At 41.5% G+C, this 20,018-nt stretch overlaps 1 protein-coding gene across 8 annotated transcripts in view; it reads left to right on the forward strand.

The window, feature by feature from the left end:
• TAFAZZIN (tafazzin, phospholipid-lysophospholipid transacylase) overlaps nucleotides 1-20,018 on the forward strand; it is a 62,261-nt gene that overhangs the window by 28,030 nt on the left and 14,213 nt on the right. For 6 of the 8 annotated variants that reach the window (XM_068112568.2, XM_078775963.1, XM_078775960.1 and 3 more), the window contains 5 exons: nucleotides 8,533-8,613; nucleotides 10,513-10,554; nucleotides 11,599-11,661; nucleotides 13,321-13,373; nucleotides 16,994-17,071. In XM_068112568.2, the coding sequence (XP_067968669.1) occupies nucleotides 8,533-8,613; nucleotides 10,513-10,554; nucleotides 11,599-11,661; nucleotides 13,321-13,373; nucleotides 16,994-17,071 (317 nt within the window). The remainder of the gene's footprint in view (nucleotides 1-8,532; nucleotides 8,614-10,512; nucleotides 10,555-11,598; nucleotides 11,662-13,320; nucleotides 13,374-16,993; nucleotides 17,072-20,018) is intronic. The other 2 variants (XR_010983984.2, XR_013623082.1) reach the window with 1 other exon arrangement.

Genomic DNA, 20,018 nt, shown 5'->3' on the forward strand with positions numbered 1-20,018 from the left:
GGTATGGATATTTTAGGATACGTGCTTTGTCATCTTCATCAATTGTGAACTTAATGTGACCCAGTTGCCCTTTGAGTGGTCCAAATAGATTAAAATCACAAGAGATTAAGGTCCCAAAGCAATTTTGCCATAAGCCTTTATGACTGATGGCTGAACCTCAAAAAGTTTTTTGGTGGGGACCAGAAATGTCTTCATACCATGCAAGATTGCTTTGACTCTGGTGTGGAATGATGGGCCCAAGTCTCATCACATGATATAATCTGCAAGAAATCATTTCCCTCCATCTGGTAGCATCATCATCAGACGAGGAGGGGAGTGTCGTTGAAGCTGAAAGGGGTGTATGCTGCATGTGTGAGAAGTGTTATGATTTATGGGAGCGAGACATGGGTAATGAACGTAGAGCAGCAACGAAGGCTGGAAAGGGTGGAAATGCGAATGGTTCGGTGGATGTGTGGAGTATCGTTGAGAGAGAGGAAGACAAATGATGAATTGCGAAAGATGATGGGAATAGAGCCTGTGGTGGATGCTGTGAAGAGAAACAGTTTGAGATGGTTTGGTCATGTGTTGAGGAAGGATGAAAGTGACTGGTTGAGAAGAGTGATGGAAATGATTCGAGAAGGAAGTAGAGGACGGGGAAGACCGAGAAAGACTTGGCTAAAGATGGTGGAAGAAGAAATGCGGGCAAGGGGGTTAACAAGGAGAGATGCAGAAAATAGGGCAAAATGGAGAAGATTGTCATGGGGACCGCAAGACTAACCCCTGCTCAAGGAGGGAAAATGGCCTTAAAATGCCTGTTGTGTTGTTGGTAGCATTCCAATGGCTCTGTTGCAGCGGCTGTGCCAGTTAACTTTTGATCAACCGTGAGCTCCTTCAGTATGCACTTTCCATTTACATTATTGAAAATTCAAAATGAGAACAAATGATTGTTTCATCACCATCAACAATGAAATTAAACGCCTCTGCAATTCCACATATCGTATTCTGGCAAATCACTGAAGTTTGCGAAGTTTGCATGTCTACTTGAGTGCAGTCGGTTGGTTGCACTCGAGACCATCAGTAGTTGGTTACATGTTAAAATTTTCAAGATCACTCACCAATTCACAGACATGGTTTTCTTTAATTCACTGCACCATTTGAACATCCATCTTCACGAAAGGGCATGCTTCACCAAACTGAGCATAGTCTCCTGTGAATTTCAGCAGTTTTGATGTTCCACTTCACAAGAAACCTATTCATACACGCCTCTACTCCACAACACCCATGACTATGTTGGTCACCATCCTCGTTTTACCAATAATGCTTTGTCTCACAGGATATGATATCACTTCCTGTATAACTTCATCAGAGTACACTGTGGAAGTCTATTTTTTTTTAAATCTGACTTCCATCAAGTAGTTTTTGGGTAGGAGAGTTATCTCTGGCACTTTGAGTTAAATTGGGGTTGGGTTCCCAGTGGTCTCTTTCCAAAAGCAATAATTTAAACACTCTGAATCAAATAATCCAAATGAATGAGTTGAGAATAAATGAAAGCTTATAGTTTATTATGGTTTTGATCAAAAGTTAGTCTGCATTCAAGAAAGAAGGTGTAGAGAAATCCTAAAAGCCGATCCCAAATAACGACCACGTGTACAGCTCTTTCCTCCAGGCATATGTCCTTTAACTGATAATCCCCTAATCTGTTTTTATGCAATTCCTTTTTGTAACGACATATATATACAAGTTTATACTTTTTTTTAAACTACAAAATATATTCATATATTCCATATAAAAAAATCCTTGTCTTTAGTAGTAAAATAGAGAGTGCTTGTATATTATTTCCATTTATATATACTAGGGCATGCCCGTACAAAATTATATCCCCCCCCTCTATTTACATGAAATGGTTTGGTCCATTCGCAAAGCCAAAGCGGACGGCTTGCGAGTACGGTGACAATCCCCCCCCTCTATTTACATGAAATGGTTTGGTCCAAAGCGAACGGCTTGCGAGTACGGTGACAATCCCCCCCCCCCCCTCTATTTACATGAAATGGTTTGGTCCAAAGCGAACGGCTTGCGGAGTTTGGTAAAGAAATCGCCATAGCTCGGTAACTACTTCTCCGATTAATATGAAACCTTGAAAAGGCACATCCTCGGGTCCCCAGCAATATACCTGGCAAGTTTCAAGTATATCGGACCCGTGGTTGTCGAGAAACAGCGGTCGCATACACACACACAGACACACACACACACAGAGATTACTGGAATTATAGATAGATATATACTGTATATATATATATATATATATATATATATATATATATATATATATATATATATATATATATATATGTATATATATATATAGTGAAAAAGTAAGTACACCCCATGTAAAGTTTTGACTTTTTCAATATATTTCAACATACAGCTATTTGATCCTCATTTCAACAATATTTATAGATAAAGGTGATATAATATAACAAATATCATGAAACATTTACATTTTGTAGTCCATTGTATAATTTAAATAAACATAAATGCAAATTTCGCATGTGGAAAAAGTAAGTACACCCTTGGCTCTAATAGGTGGTATTGCCCCCTTTGGCAGACACAACCTCAAGTAGGCGTTTCTTATAACTGTCTACCAGTCTCTGACATCGACTGGGAGAAATTTTTGCCCACTCCTCCATGCAGAATTCTTTCAGCTGTGTGATGTTTGAGGGGTTTCTTGCATGCACAGCTCGTTTCAAATCCCCCCACAACATCTCGATGGGATTTAGATCCAGGCTTTGACTTGGCCATTCCAGAACGCTCCATTCTTTCTTTTCAGCCATTCCTTGGTGGATTTACTGGTATGTTTAGGGTCATTGTCATGTTGCAAGGTCCACCTTCGGTTGAGCTTCAACTCTCCGACAGATGGCCTCACATTATCCTCAAGCACCCTCTGGTACAATGAAGAATTCATAGTGGATTCTATGATGGTGATTTGCCCAGGCCCTGATGCAGCAAAGCTGCCCCAAACCATAATATTTCCACCACCATGATTAATTTACAGTTGGTATCAGGTTCTTGTGGTCAAATGCTGTCTTTGGTTTTCGCCAAACATGTCTTCTGGTACTGTGGCCAAATAGGTCTACCTTTAACTCATCTGTCCAGAGTACATTGTTCCGTAAGTGCTGGTCTTTGCCTAGGTGTTCATTGGCAAACTTTAGTCTCACCCTGATGTTCTTTCTGGACAGAAAAGGTTTCCTCCTGGCACACCTCCCATGTAGATCAAATTTGTGCAGCCTCTTTCTAATGGTAGACTCATGCACTTTGACATCAACAGTGGCAAGAGCTACCTGGAGGTCCCGTGATGACATTTTGGGGTTCTTAGAGACTTCTTTCAGCATCTTGCGGTCTGCTCTTGGGCTGAACTTGCTGGGGCGGCCTGGCCTGAACAAGTTGGCAGTTGTTTGGAATCAACTCCACTTGTAGATGATCTTCCAGACAGTCGAATGATTGATTTCAAATTGTTTGGAGATCTTTTTAAACCCCTTCCCAGACTCGTAGGCATCTAGAACCGTCTTTGTGAAAGCCTCAGAGAGTTCTTTGGATCTAGGCATGGTGATGCCGCACACTTCAACAACAAAGAGCAAACTAAACTAAATGTCAGGTTTAAATAAGACAGGTTCCTCCAAGATCCTCTCTAACGATGTTCTAATCATTTGCACCTGAGCTGGTGCACCTAATTCTAATTTTATGTATTTGAAGTAGTGATAAATGTAGGGGTGTACTTACTTTTTCCACAAGCGAAATTTGCATTTATGTTTATTTAAATTATACAATGGACTACAAAATGTAAATGTTTCATGATATTTGTTATATTGTATCACCTTTATCTATCAATATTGTTGAAATGAAGATCAAATAGCTGTATGTTGAAATATGTTGAAAAAGTCAAAACTTTACATGGGGTGTACTTACTTTTTCACGTGACTGTATATACAGACTTGGCATTTAATATGGAATTGTTTTTTTTTCTTGACCTGGGTTTAATTTCTGAACTCGGTATATCATTCTGGTGAGTTTCTTTTAAGCTTTGGTGATTTCTTTGTTAAAAGAACCATGTCACTGATTGTCTGTCGCAGCAAGAAGTCAATAACAGGATTATATCACAGGTGGCGTGACAAAATGTACGGACAGGTACATTTGACGATTGGCTTCACAATCGGGTATATAAGGGTTGTTGCATTCTGTATTAGTGGAAAACAACTGCTGCACGTCTACAAAAGTTATTGCCGCTTCCCCTGGAGATGGTCCGTCAACTCGACAATGCTGTTTGTCATTTAGTGGTGGCTTTATGAAATTCCGGCATGAAACAGCGTGCTATTGCTTGGCAGTCTGGCATCACTCAAGGTCAGGTGTCAAAGATCCTGAAACGAAATGCTGAGAGGGGTGTCCCTACTCCAATACCGAGGCCAGGACGTCCCTGCAGAACCACAAGGAGGGATGATCGCCAGCTGCACCGATTAGTCCGCAATGGCCGTACCAAGTCAGCTAATCGGCTTAGGGCTGAGTGGCAGCAACTGACAAATGTGCCTGTATCCAGAAGGCTAGTCGACCAACGACTGGTTCAAGCAGGCTATCGTGCCAGGCGTCCCCTGAGAAAGCCACGTCTGACCAGACAACACCGCCAGCGCCGATTGCATTGGGCCAGAGAGCACCGTCAATGGCAGCCAGGACACTGGAATCATGTGATCTTCAGTGACGAGTCTAGATTTCCTGTCTATCGTCAAGATGGCCGCGTCCGAGTGCGCAGACAAGTGCATGAAGCCTACAACGAAGATTGTATAGTGCCAAGAGTCCAAGCTGGAGGTGGTGGGGTGACCGTTTGGGCTGCTTTTCATGCAGGGGGCAAAACTGACCTGGTTGTTCTGAATGGAAACCTGAACCAGTTCAAGCACAGGGCCATTCTGGAAGAAACATTGCTTCCATTTGTTCGTGCAGCCTTTCGAGGAAACTTTGTCTTCCAAGATGACAATGCACGGCCTCATCGTGCTCGCATGATCCAACACTTTCTTGCTGACCGTGGTGTAGAGCATATGGAGTGGCCTGCCATGTCCCCGGATGTGAATCCGATAGAGAACTTGTGGGCAGAATTAACGCGTCAAATCGACAACTTGGACCAGCAGCCTGCCTCTGTGCGTGAATTGCAGCAGGCTATTGTAACTGCATGGCAAGTGATTCCTGTCCAAACCTTGGCAAATCTCGTGAACAGCATGCCTCAACGTGTACGTGCTCTCCTGAATGCTCGTGGGGGTTACATGAAGTACTGAACTGTAATTTTACTGTCCGTAATCCCAGTTGTAATTTAACTTTTGTTTTTGTTAAAAACATTTTTGGCTAATGTGCAAAATAAAGATATACTTCTGGAAAACGCACAGAAGTTTAACACAGTACTGTCCGTGAATTGAGTTCGATATCAGTTGACATCACTTTCAAGGATCAATTTATTTGCTTCAAAATGTCAAATGTGGTAAGGTCACATTAACAAAATCTAGAATAATTTCAGCATAATTCCAATGAACTTTTGGTTCTAAGTCATCTTGAAAAGTAAGTTCACCCCCACAAAAAAAATATTCCATATTAAATGCCAAGTCTGTACATATACATATATATATATATATATATATATATATATATATATATATATATATATATATATATATATATATATATATATATATATATATATATATGTATATATATATATATAATAATAATAATAAGAATTCATTTATTTTGTATAGCGCTTTTCATGAAGCCCAAAGGCGCTTTGACAGAGTGCAAAACATAATGCATAACAAAACATGAAAACAACAAGTATATATATATATATATATATATATATATATATATATATATATATATATATATACAGATATATATATATATATATATATATATATATATATATATATATACAGTATATATATATATATATATATATATATATATATATATATATATATATATATATATATATATATATATATATATATATATATATATTCATTATAATGATCTTTTGCCTTGTAAGGGAAATGATGAGTTTGCAATTTGACAAATAATGTGGTTGTCATAGCAACCGAGTGATAATTGTTTCCCTGAGGCAACAAGCTCCGCATGCAACAATTTGTCTTATGACTGAGTTTTAAAGTCTTGCGTATGGTTTCTCATATATCACAAATTGGGAAATAAATACATATACATTAAATAAGGACTTTCTTATTTAATTGCATGCCTGTTTGAAGTTTTAACATGACTTATTAAGTTCTCATGTTACTATTGTGTCAATTTGCAATATAATATGATAGCCCTTACAACAACTAGCAGAATATTCAGGTCCTGTGAACAATAATGTTAAAAGATCAATGAATTACGGATATGTGCTTGCAAAACTCATTCACATATTTCTAAATTTCTATTTAGAAATTTGATGAGTAAAAGATACAGTGCATTCAGAAAGTATTCAGCCCCCTTCACTTTTTTCACTTTTTGTTATGTTGCAGCCTTATGCTGAAATCGTTTAAATTCATTTTTTCCCTCATCAATCTACACTCAATAACCCATAATGACAAAGAGAAAACAGGATTTTAGAACGTTTTGCAAATTTATTAAAAAGAAAAAACTGAAATATCACATTGACATAAGTATTCAGAACCTTTGCTATGACACTTGAAATTTAGCTCAGGTGCCTCCCATTTCTCTTGATCATCTTTGAGATGTTTCTACACCTTGATTGGAGTCCACCTGTGGTAAATTAAATTGATTGGACATGATTTGGGAAGGCACACACCTGTCTATCTAAGGTCTCACAGCTGACAATACATATCAGAGCAAAAACCAAGCCATGAGGTCGAAGGAACTGCCTGCAGAGCTCAGCGACAGGATTGTGTCGAGGCACAGATCTGAGGAAACCTACAAAAAAAAATCTCTACTACATTGAATGTTCCCAAGAGCACAGTGGCCTCCATAATTCTTAAAATGGATTAAGTTTGGAACAACAAGGACTCTTCCTAGAGCTGGCCGTCCGGCCAAACTGAGCAATCCGGGGAGAAGGGCCTTGGTAAGAGAGGTGACCAAGAACCCGATGGTCACTCTGGCTGAGCTCCAGAGATCCTGTGTGGAGATGGGAGAAACTTCCAAAAGGATAACCATCACTGCAACACTCCACCGATCTGGGCTTTATGGCACAGTGGCCAGACGGAAGCCTCTCCTCAGAGAAAGACACATGAAAGCCCGCTTGGAGTTTGCAAAAAAGCACCTAAAGGACTCTCAGACTGTGAGAAACAAGATTATGTGGTCTGATGAAACCAAGATTGAACTGTTTGGCTTCTGTGGTTCGACGTGGTACTTGTTAACTTTATTCAAGTTATCTTCACATTTTATTCAAGTTATCTTTACCAATTAATCCATGCAGCTTTATTCGAAGAAAATATACATTTTCTCTCATAAAATAAATCCAGTATTTACACTCGCACTTAAACTTAACTCAACATGGGATTTCTGAGAAGTTTCTCTTTCTCTGGTGATATTGTTGGGTACTACGTTGTATCATAACAAGTAAAAGTATTACCTCTGTCACCTGTGAAAAACATTGTAAAAGAGTGCTTTTTCACAGGCTGGTGCTAATTTTGAAAAGACATTTTGAAAAGACTCATCATGAAAAGTCAGATCGGAAGTTTTCATATATTACTAGAGGGAAGGGAAAAGGCAGTGTCCCTGATCAGATGATCATTCATGCATCTGGCCCTTATATGAGCGCACGATGCTTTTAGCATCAAATTTTTGTGCTTCTTCATGAAAGTTTTTATCATGCATTGCTCTTTACTGACTCTTTCACAATTTTGGAGGTGCAGCAAATAACAGCGCCTTTTGGAAGAACTCGTGTTTTCAGAGAAAATGATTTTTAAAGGTTTTCCTTCAATCCAATATGGCTGCCAAACTACGTGACTTATGACATCATTGTGATTACAACTTTCTCCACATGGGTAGTGGATGATATTTTAAAAGTTTCGCATCAATTGGTGAAGTGGTTACAGAGAAAAAAATGTTTAAATGTTTTCCATCTATTCAATATGGCTGCCAAACCACATGAAACTATGATGTCATACTTAAACTTTATTCTTTGTTGCTTGCAGTTTTGTAAGCGCCCACGTCAAAATCACTGCTCGCGGTTATAAGTGGCAGTTCTTGGGATGGACTAGCCTTGAGAAATATATTTTGATAAAAATGACAAAATAGGATGGCATCGACATTGCAACGGGCGGCGGGCGATGGTATCGTCATCAGAACAGGTGGTGTAGGATGGCATCGTTATTGGCACAGGTGTCGTTCGGTACCCAGCATAACTGCTCGCAGTTATAAGCGGCCGCTCTCGTTTCTTTTGTGTTTCTTTTCTTTTGAGACAATTGCAAAACATTTAGCTCATTGTTTCCTGTTCTCCTTATAGTTGAATCGAATTATGCAGCCTTGAATCGAAGAAAGCACTGATTCATTTGTGCCCGGCAGGGGAGGGTGTGTATCAAAGAGGAATGGATGTACTTCTGGAAAAACTTAACTCTGGAGACTGGGTCCACATCTTTCCAGAAGGTGAGCTTTCCAAATGAAGAAGCTGTCTTCTTCCATGGTTTCAGTTAAATTTATATGTGGAGTTCCTGCATAATCAGTCAAATTATTATAGTTTGAATGTTAAGCATAATTTGCTTCCTCCTGTTGACCATTAAAGTGCAATGATAATTGCATAATAATAATAATAATAATAATAATATTATTATTACATCATATTTATGAATATGAACTATGAATAATATAAATATCAACAACAGTAATAATAATTTTTTTTACCCTCGCCTAAGGAGAGGGTATTGCATTTGAGTCCGTTTGTTTGTCTGTTTGTTTGTCTGTTTGTCTGTCTGTTTGTTTGTCTGCACAGAATAAACATGATTTTCTCTGCAACCGTTGGTCCGATTAACAAGAAATTTTTTTACCATAGGTGCAACTCCACCTGTAGAATTTTTGTAATGATATTTATGACATCATAGGTCACGTGGTATGGGCACCATCTTGGAAAAACCGAAAAACTGCACCTCCATATCGCCGAAAGCGCTGCATAGAAAACATCGAGACATGGCTCATTGTAAAGAACTCTCCATGGGGAATAAAACATGTTAATGATGATGTCATAGGTGCATCCATTATGACGTCATAATTCGACAACTGCAAAACTTCATCTGATTAAGATGAAATTTCTTGAGCTTCATCTAGGGATAAATTGGTGGAGAAAAAAAAAAGAATGATGACGTCATCGGTCACGTGGTTCAGCCGCCATCTTGGAAAAACTGAAAAATTGCACCTCTATATCTCCGAAAGTGCTGCATATAAAAAATTGACACATGGCTCATTGTAAAGAACTCTTCATGTGGAATAACATATGTTAATGACGATGTCATTGGTGCCTCCTTTATGACGTCATAATTTGACAAGTACAAAACTTCATCCGATCAAGATGAAATTTCTTAAGCATCATTTAGGGATAAATTGGTGGAGAAAAAAAATAATGATAACGCCATCGGTCAAGTGGTTTGGCCGTCATATTTTGTTTTAACACAAAAGGCATAAAAAAAACACTGAAAATACGTCCTGGCGAGAGTCTGCAATCTCTGATTGCTCTTTCTAGGTTAAATATGTATTGATGGCATAGCTTGAGCGTCATTTCATGTTATCATAGTGTTTTTCCAAGGCCGCTTCTAATAACAACAGTAAATATAGTAACAACAATAACAATGATGATAAATTGCATAATAATGATAACATTATTATTTGAAAATAATAATGGTATTAATAATAATAATAATAACAATAATTATATAAATAATAATTCATATTAATTATAATAATCAAGCAAGATAGCAAACTCGGTTTTATATGTAAGATGAGCTTCACTTCTACGTCAGTAATTCTGCAATGCTAATCTTTCATATTTGCAATTTTTGTGCAGTCTCATCATAACTTCTAAATTAATAGCCATGCTCTCATCCGTGGCCATTTATTTAGTTTACTGTGTCATTATTGCATATGTGGCCTTCCATACATTACATAATGCATTTTTTAGCAATTTTAGATACCTTCCCACTCCTGCCTTAACACGAGGCCAATGCCAAAGACCGACCCAAAAATTTAATAATGCTTTGTGAGACAACACCCTCCCTCCACTGTCCCTGCCCCACCCCCTTCCCCCTCGCCCCCCCCCCCCCATCTCCCCCACACCCCCACCAAATACTATATAACCCACCCAATACTATATAACGATGGCAACCCACCCACTTATGTATTACATAAATATATGGAGGACCCCTACAAGTGTTGTCAGGCCTCAAAGAATAATGGAGACTTCATATCACCATTCACCATTTCTTGACAAATTTGGTTTTCATTGGATTGTTTGTGCTCTAACTCTAATGTTTTTATTCAATTTAACGCTGTCTGCAGGCAAAGTGAACCTCACCCAGGAGTTCCTCCGAATCAAATGGGGTATGTGTAACATATTTAACATTAGCAAATGGGATAAGCTGTATTTGACCAGCAGCTGCAAAAGCATTGCAACACAAATCGTGACACGTGGCTGTAATTTTGTGTGTTTATGACCTGTATGCCCTCTTAGCTGAGGAACCCTGAAAACACCCATATAGATGAGAAAAATATGACAACTGGACCTGTAGCTTATCTGGATGCTGGCATAAGGTAACCCAAATTTGGTAGCATTCTAACTGGTCTGGAGAAATTTTTTTTTTCAGAATTTACTAAGTCCGCCATTTTGACACACTTCCAGGTACGTGATCGGTGTGGCTTCTGCATTTAACATCAGGACCATGTACTATTGTACTGATGTTGTAACCCAAATTTAGTAGCATTCTGACTGGTGGGTCTGGAGAAGATTTATGGAGGAATTTACACGATTTTCCCCAAAAATGACTAAGGCGGCCATTTTGACACACTTCCGGTCACCTGACCGGCATGGCTTCCACAAATTAACATCACTGGATATCCAATTTTAGTGTTTTTCTGAAATTGCATTAGTTTCTCCAAGTTGGTCTAAGGCTGCCACACACTGGCCGACACAATGCAACAAGTCTGTCTGCAAGTTTAGTTTGTGAACGTCCTTGACAATCATGTAATGGGCAGTGGTTGATGACCATAATCAACAAGGTTTTCAGATGCATCTTCAATCATCGTCAAAGAACATGTTCATTGAACATGTTCAACTTTTACAACTAGTTGTTGGCAACAGTCGTGCACCGTCGTGTAGTGTCCGGCAGTCTACGACGATCTCCATCACGTCGATATGTATTGACCAATTGAAGGGTTCTATGTGCACATGTAAGATGTAAGTGGCCACAAAATTACGATTCCACTTTTATTTTGATAAGGCATTTCTTACTGTTACTTCCTAAAGGCTTTCACTCTTTGTTTAATTTTGTTTGTTTATCTTTTTATTTACAACTGTAAATGCTATTTTGATGAGGAACTGATTTTATGTATAAGTAAAATAACATTTTGTTCTCTTTGTTTCTGCAGGGATCGGCCGTCTGCTTACAGAGTGTCGACGAACCCCCATCATTTTACCATTTTGGCACGTTGGTAAGTTTACATACATGTTTCTATACAGATTTACTTTTTGTCCCCCGTCGCACCGCGGAGCGAAAGGGGGATTATGGTTTTCCCCTCCGTCCGTGTGTCCGTCCATGTGTGCATGCGTGCGTGTGTGCGTACATGCGTGCGTGCGTGCGTAAGCGAAGGACCGAAATCTAATTTGGTGTGTGGGTGCAACCCACGTCAAAATCCAAGATGGCCGCCGCCATGTATGTCTGACGTCATGAATGTCTGAACCTTGTGAGCGGAATATCTTGAAAAATAAACGAACTACTAACTTCTAATCTGGTGTGTGGGTGTATCTCCGCATAAGGAAGAACGCTAATGAAAATTGGGTCACCACGTCAAAATCCAAGATTGCCTCCGCCATGTATGTCTGAACCTTGTGAGCAGAATATCTTGAAAAATAAACGAACTACTAACTTCTAATCTGGTGTGTGGGTGTATCTCCGCATAAGGAAGAACGCTATTGAAAATTGGGTCGCCACGTCAAAATCCAAGATGGCTGTCACCATATCTAAACCTTGTGAGCGCGATATCTTGAAAAGTAGATGTCTGAACCCTGTGAGCAGAATATCTTGAAAAAGAAATGAACTACTTACGTCTAATCCGGTGTGTGGGTGTATCGAGGCATGAGGAAGAACGCTATTGAAAATTGGGTCGCCACGTCAAAATCCAAGATGGCCGCCACCATATATATGCCTGAACCTTGTGAGCGAAATATCTTGAAAAATAAACGAACTACTAACTTCTAATCTGGTGTGTGGATGTATCTACGTATAAGGAAGAACGCTATTGAAAATTGGGTCGCCACATCAAAATCCAAGATGGCCACCGCCATGTATGTCTGAACCTTGTGAGCGAAATATCTTGAAAAATAAACGAACTACTAACTTCTAATCTGGTGTGTGTGGGTGTATCTACCCATAAGGGAGAACGCTTTTGAAAATTGGGTCGCCACGTCAAAATCCAAGATGGCCGCCTTGTGTCTTCCACTTTGTCAACTCACATCACTTCACCGACGGGGGACCTAGGCGTAACGCTTGTTTAATGCATGTTGATCAGCATCTGTGAATCTTTAGATGTGATACAAGTCCGAATTTGGCTTGGCACCAATTTCCTGAAGCATCACAAACATGGTGGTCCTTAGCTGAGGCCCGCATATCTTCACATAGACCTAGTGGCTTGATTTATGCAGGAATACTTATGTATAGGAGATGGTTATGTGCCCTATCATGTCTGTGCCTTATCCATATATGTATATCCTTTTATAACTTAATGTATTAATTGCTTGGCATCCATTACAAATCCTATTCATACCCTTGACATCATCTAAGTAAACATTCATATTCCTTTACAATTAGCTCACATATTGCATTTGACCTATGGACAAGGAAAAGGAGACTTCACTGGCACACAATTGACCTACACATTTCAAGAGAAAATGTGGAAACTGTAATATTCCCAGTTCCTTATTCCCCATTCCAATCTCATTCATCATCTCAACCTCTTCATTCCCCATTGTAACCTCTTCTCTAATCCAATATCATGCTGTATTTGCTGGTTGTCCCCCACTGCTGTATTTTCACACTGCACCTGCTAATCCTCTTTTTCTGCTGTACTTGACATGTCCATTCTGTTCTTTAGGGATGGACGAAGTGTTGCCAAATGAGTCTCCATATTATCCACGGTATGGAAAGGTCAGTCTGTTCTAACTTGCTGTTCACCATCTTTTGACTTGACCATCAATACTGCCTACTCTCCATCTGCTAGCTGCTCACTTGACATCCACTTCCCACTGATGTGATATCCATTGTGCTCTCAATTGCTATCCAATTCCCTCTCATGTGTCATCCAAGACACACACACACACACACATGCACGATGGCGTTGAGACGTAAATACCTCGTCTCACCATCTTTCTCACCTTCCCCCCCCCCCCCCCCCCTCCTCCTCTCCACTCTCTGCCCGAGTCCATTAGTGATGATTACAGGGCCTCAATATTGGCGGTGAAAGGAGGGATAAGTGAAGGGGAGTGCTCTGGAAGTGAAGCTGGCAATGTGAACGAGGGGGAGACGCTCGCTGGGAGGTGGAGGCATAAGCCTCAGAGAGGTACTCGCAATTTTGAGGCCTGCATGCTATCAAGACGTCATTTCATGGTTGGTCATGTCTCCAGTGGATCGCATGGACCCCCTGACATCTGAGTTGAGAGCTTGGAGAGCGAGGAGGGTGCCGTGGCCAGAGAAGAGGGACTCAATGGGGCGTGAAACAATGGGTCGCCGCGGGGCTTACACAGCTTTGCAGATCGGGGAGGAACTCCACGATTGGGCGTATGTCTGACGGATTGCCTGGAGCGCCGAATGTTTTTCATGCTGGCGACGGATGCTGCTGGTTTTGTAGGCCATAGAGAGGCAAGAGGGAAATAAGCCCTGAGTGATTATGATGCTGCTCTCGCCTTGGTCGGGCTGTCTAATGGCCTGCACAGCTAATCCCAGAAGGAGAAACCCTTACTGAAGCACCGGAGAAGGATGGGGCGCAGGGATCTGCACCGAGACAAGAAGCTGGAAAGGCGCTACCTCTCTCAGAGGAAGAAATTAAAAATAAAGCTCCAGAAAATAAGCTTAAATAAAGAAAGCTGTAGTGTCGAGGACAATGAAATCATCCTTCACTGTAAAGCGTATTATACGCATGAGCAGTGGGGATATGTGGTTAGGGAGGGATGGGGGGGGGGGTTGGGGGGGAGGGGAAGGGAAGAGTGATGGACCAACTGAAGAAAACAAAATTGGCCATCAGGAAGGAGTTGGTGCCACTTCATAAATTTGAGAGGATTGCTTCAACAATCCATAGATACCTGACTGAGAATAAAATGGAGGAAATAACAGCTTGAGGGCAGACAACAAGTTGCAATATGAGGATGATGGGAGCTGAGGGATCGCGGGAGAGGAGGAGGGGAGTGGAGAGAGGGATTGTGGGGACTTGGCAGTGGGCAAGGGCTATGCGGCAAAGCTGGAGCTGAAAACACGAGGCAGCACTGGGAGCCCAGTGAAAGAGGATGTGTGATGGAGATTGCAGATGCATGCCCACCCCAGGGAGAGGTAGCAGACCCGGCATTCTGGCATGGACCGGGTACACCTATACATATGGAGGAGATGAAAACGAGAACGGCGGATGGTGATGAGCGGAAAGAGGAGGGAGAACGACAGAATGGAGGAGAAATGGGAAGACGAGGATGATGAAGAGCAGTGTAGATTGGAAGAATAATGGGCCAACAAAGCAGAAGAAATCAGATTGACCGAACTCAGTGAACAACCACAACTCTATCAAATAGAAAACAACAAACGTAAGAAATGCTAGTTAGGAGAACCAGCCGATCAATTGGTAAAACTAGATTGGCACTCAATAGAGTGTATTAATCAATAGTGTATAGAGTGTAGAGTGCATACCTCAGGTAGGCTAAAAAAATGTTTTTTTAACTCTCGTATCCAGATCCGGCTTCGGACTTCACCAAAATCGAATTGATGTGTCTTTGTCACACACCCAACCTGTCCACCAATTTTCTCCGAATTTGTCCACAACTTTTTGAGATAGGCCTATCATGTGATGTAGCGGTTTTAGCCCTATCACTCAATGGTGAAGTATCACTTAAAATTCGCTGATCCGGATTCGGATCTTCACCTAAATTGAAGCAACTATTCCTTGTCACACACCCAACCTGTCCACCAAGTTTCATCTGAATCCATCCATAACCTTTTGAGATATCCTGCTATTTATCGTTTTTGGCCCTATCTCTTAATGGTGAAGCATCACTTTTAAAAATTATATGATCCGGATCTTCACCAACATCTAAACATTTTCGTCCTTGTCACACACCAAACCTCTCCACCAAATTTTGTACGAATCCGTCCACAACTTTTTGAGATATCCTGTTCACAGACAAACAGACAGGGGTGAAAACATAACCTCCATCCACCATTGGTAGCAGAGTTAATTACACAAAAATCGTCCCTCCTTCTTCTTCTCATGGCAGCCAATAGCTGCAGGTCCAATGGCAGCAAGCTCCTACCCTGCCTTGACCCCGATGCTCCTCCACTCCCCTCTGGCCTCAGCCAACTCTCTCCCCTCTCTCACCACACCCACCTTACTGATATTCCTCTTCACACAATCCTCCCATCTCAACCATGGTCTACCTCCTTTCCTCCTACCTTGTTCCCTCAACCTATCCGCTCTCTTTGCCATTCTCTCTTCCCCCATCCGCACCAAGTGATCAGCCCATCTCAGCCAGCATTTCACATATCCCACCCAGAATATCTTTCACGTTTTCTTTCCTGCTCACTAGCTCCATCACCATGATAAACAGGAATGAGCTGGGAGCACTTCCTTGCCTCAAACCGATGTTCATACTAAACTCTTCTGACATCCCAGGACCAACCAAAACTCTTCCCCTTTGTTCTCTTGTACATCCCTTCCACCAACCTAACTTCTGCTTCCGGCACACACATCCATCTCAGTGTCACCATCACCATCTCTCTCGGGATCAGTATCTTAGGCCTTCTCTAGATCTGCAAACCCCAATGCCATTTCATCTTGCACCTCAAACCTCTTCTCCACCAGATGTCTCAGTGCAAACATCCCATCTTTCGTTCCCCTACCCTTTCTGAATCCCTACTGCTCTTCTCCATTCTCCTTTTCCACACTCTTCCTTCCGTCCATAACCCTCTCCAGCACCTTCATGACATGACTTAGGAGTGAAATGCCCCTGTACTTCCCAGGATTTTGAACATCTCCCTTCACCTTCCATATCGGCACAATTAACCCTGTCCTCCACTCCTCCAGAATTTAATCCTCTCTCATAAATACATTCAACAACCTCTTTGTCCAACTGACTCCGACTTCTCCCACTGCATTTATCATCTCTGTACACACTTCAACAATGCCTGGCACCCTTCCCTTTTCACCCTCTTCAATGCCTTCAATAAATCAATACTGTGCTTTGCAGTCTCACTACTCATTCAAGAAAAGCGTGCCAGGTCTACCTCTTTTCGCTATCCAATCTCGCTATCCAATTACACGAATGTTGATTGAAATTCGCCATAAACAAGGCTGAGAGCCACTAAATATGAAGGGCTCCAAAAAAAAAGAAGACGAAAAACTAGCAGAACCTTCACCTCGTCTTGAAACAAGGAATCCTCTTCAAAGGACCTCTGTGCAGGAGGCAGTAACTTGACCGGGCAGGAAATAAATTTTTCCTACTCCCATTTTGCATAAATATTGCTGTGTCCCACTTTGTGAGAGTGCTCAAGCGATTATTCTTTCCCTGCAGAGAGTAACGGTGCTGATAGGAAAACCCTTCACTGTTCAACCCCTCCTTGCACATCTCAAACAGGAAAACTTTTCTCAGGTGGGTGTGCATAACCCATATGCTTTTTGCACGGAGTGGAATTTTTTATCTGTGTTTCTGCGCATCCTGATATAACAATGTCCTTGCTATAAATGTATCGTTTTAATATAACTTTGATTTTTGTAATAGTCGTTTAATGTGTAAAAGTATTTTTATTGCATTACATTGTCACCATTGAGTACCAGTTCACCATTACATTGAGTACCAGTTCACTGGTAATTCCCTGTTTGTCGCTAAAGGCGGCAAAAAGGGTTGGCGTCAGGAAGGGCATCCGGCCGTAAAACATTGCTTCAAAAAGGGGACCAAAAAACAACAACAACCACAGTTCCCGAAAAAGGCCAACCCCCGCTTGCGGGGAAAAATGGCCTCTAAAGGTGGTTTATTGTCACCATATTTATATGACGATGCAGAATCTTCAAGATGTATTTTTCAGCTGAGTTCATGACAGACATTGCTTTGATGTCAATATTGATGATTGGTATGACCTGTTTCAGTGACTTAGGGTCAAAGCATGTTACTTTGTTACTGTTACTTTGTTACATGTTACTGCTATCCTCTCCCAGCTCAAGGATGGCCTAAAGGTACGCACACTCTCCTCCGAGCTGTCTAGCTTGGATTCTAAACTTGGCCTAGCTACAAATTGTCATCATGCTGTCTCGCAGGCAGGGTGAAGCATCATTGTGTCTGCTGTCCCTCGGATGGACATTAAACTGGGTGTACCGTCTGCCGGCATTTGTGTTACCTCCGCCAGAGTTTATGTTTTCACCCCTGTCTGTCTGTCTGTCTGTCTGTTTGTCTGTGAACAAGATATCTCAAAAAGTTGTGGACGGATTTGGATGGAATTTGGAAGAGCGGTAGTGTATGTGACAAGGACGAAATGATTAGGCCTCGGATGGACATTAAACTGGGTGTACCGTCTACCGGCATTTGTGTTACCTCCGCCAGAGTTTATGTTTTCACCCCTGTCTGTCTGTCTGTCTGTTTGTCTGTGAACAAGATATCTCAAAAAGTTGTGGACGGATTTGGATGGAATTTGGAAGAGCGGTAGTGTATGTGACAAGGACGAAATGATTAGATTTTGGAGAAGATCCGGATTCGGATCCGACCAGTAGAATTTTTCAAGTGATTCGTCACCATTGGGAGATAGAGCCAAAAACAATACAGAGCACAATATCTCAAAAAGTTGCAGACAGATTTGAACGAAACTTGGTGGACAGGTTGGGTGTGTGACAAGGATGAATCAATTCGATTTTGGTGAAGATCTGATTATTATGGATTCGGATATGAAAGTTATTTTAAAATTTTAAGTGATTCTTCACCATTGGAAGATAGGGCCAAAAACGATATATAGCAGGATATCTCAAAAAGTTATGGACGGAGTTGGACGAAACTTGGTGGATAGAATGGGTATGTGACAAGACCAAATCGATTTGATTCTGGTGAAGATCTGAATTGGGATTCAGATACGGGAGTTAATTAATTTTTAAGTGAATCTTCACCATTGAGAGATCAGGCAAAAAGCGATATATAACATGATATTTAAAATAGTTATGGACGAGTTATGACTAAACTTGGTGGATGAGTTGGTTAAATGACAAGAACAAGCAGGTTAGATTTTGGTTCAGGTCCGGATACAGATTCGGCCCATCAGTGGGACACAAAATAAACTGTTGAGGTATGCGCGCTGCCAAGTGACGTTCTAGTTAGCTCACCTGGAATGAAGTTCAGGGGAGCTTATGCGATGGCGCATCGTCAGTCTGTCCGTCCATCCTTAAAAACTTGCAACTTCGTTTCCGAAACCGCTGAAGGGATTGTGACCAAACTTGGCACAAATTATATTTGTTGTGTTGTGACTAAAGTTTATTCACGGCATTAAAAAAAATCGGGGTCTAAGGGGGTTTGCCGGGGTCAAAGTGGATCCAGGTTTGACCTCTCAAAATAGGAATTTGCTTTTTCCCCCAAAATTCCATAATGGAGGATGCTCATTCAGTGACTGACCTTGGAGGCCAACTTTGAAATTTGCTTTTTCCCCCAAAATTCCAAAATTTCCCCCAAAATAAGAATTGTTTGACCCCCCAAGATAGGAACAATGTTTGAACCCATTAAGGAACAATACATAAGCAAAATTGTGGGAGGGGTTGGGGTGGTTTAATGGGTGTAGAAAACATCATTCTTTTGGAAGGGGGATGACCTGAGATGGTGGTGAACAGCTGTCTTGAAAACCTGGAGGGAAGAATGAGATTGAAGAGAATGTGGAGGTTGGTTCCACTGGCAGGAAAAAGAGGAACAAATGAGTAGATGGGTGATTCTGGATCTAGGCAGTTTCATTAGGAGGGGGTTGCTGGTGGACAGAGTGTGTGTCCAGCAGATACTTGGGGGAGGGGTGGGGGGAAGAGGAAGGGGGAAACAGAGCAGGGATAGGGCAAAAGGTGCAAGACCAGAAATTAGGTGGAAGAAGACAGAGAGATCAGTGACCTGTCGGCAATGGCGAAGTGATAGGTCCATATACTCAGCTTCATCACGAGAGATTCCAATGATCTTGAAGGCCTTGGTTTCCATGGCATTAAGCTAAGCATGGTGTGAGGCAGGGCGCCAGCTCGCTGGGGAGAGCAATATTCCTTCAAGCTGTGGCATCAAGCCTGGTGTTGGCTTAGTGGTTAGGGTGCCGGCTTGGGATCCTAGGATCCTGGGTTCGAATCCCGGTCAATCGCTGAATTAACACCAGGGGGGTTGACTCAACCTGTCATCCTTCCGAGGTCGGCAAATTGAGTACCACTTCACTGGTAATTCCCTGTGTGTCGCAAGAGTCGACTAACAGGGTTGGTGGCAGTAAGGGCATCCGGCCGTAAAACATTGCTTCAAAAAGGGGACCATGGTGCCCGAAAAAGGCCAACCCCTGCTCTGCGGGGGAAAATGGCCTCTAAAGGTGGTTCTGTGGCTGATGGCC

Source organism: Myxine glutinosa, chromosome 4, assembly GCF_964187855.1.
Source record: "Myxine glutinosa chromosome 4, kmMyxGlut1.1, whole genome shotgun sequence".
NCBI classification, from domain to species: domain Eukaryota; kingdom Metazoa; phylum Chordata; class Myxini; order Myxiniformes; family Myxinidae; genus Myxine; species Myxine glutinosa.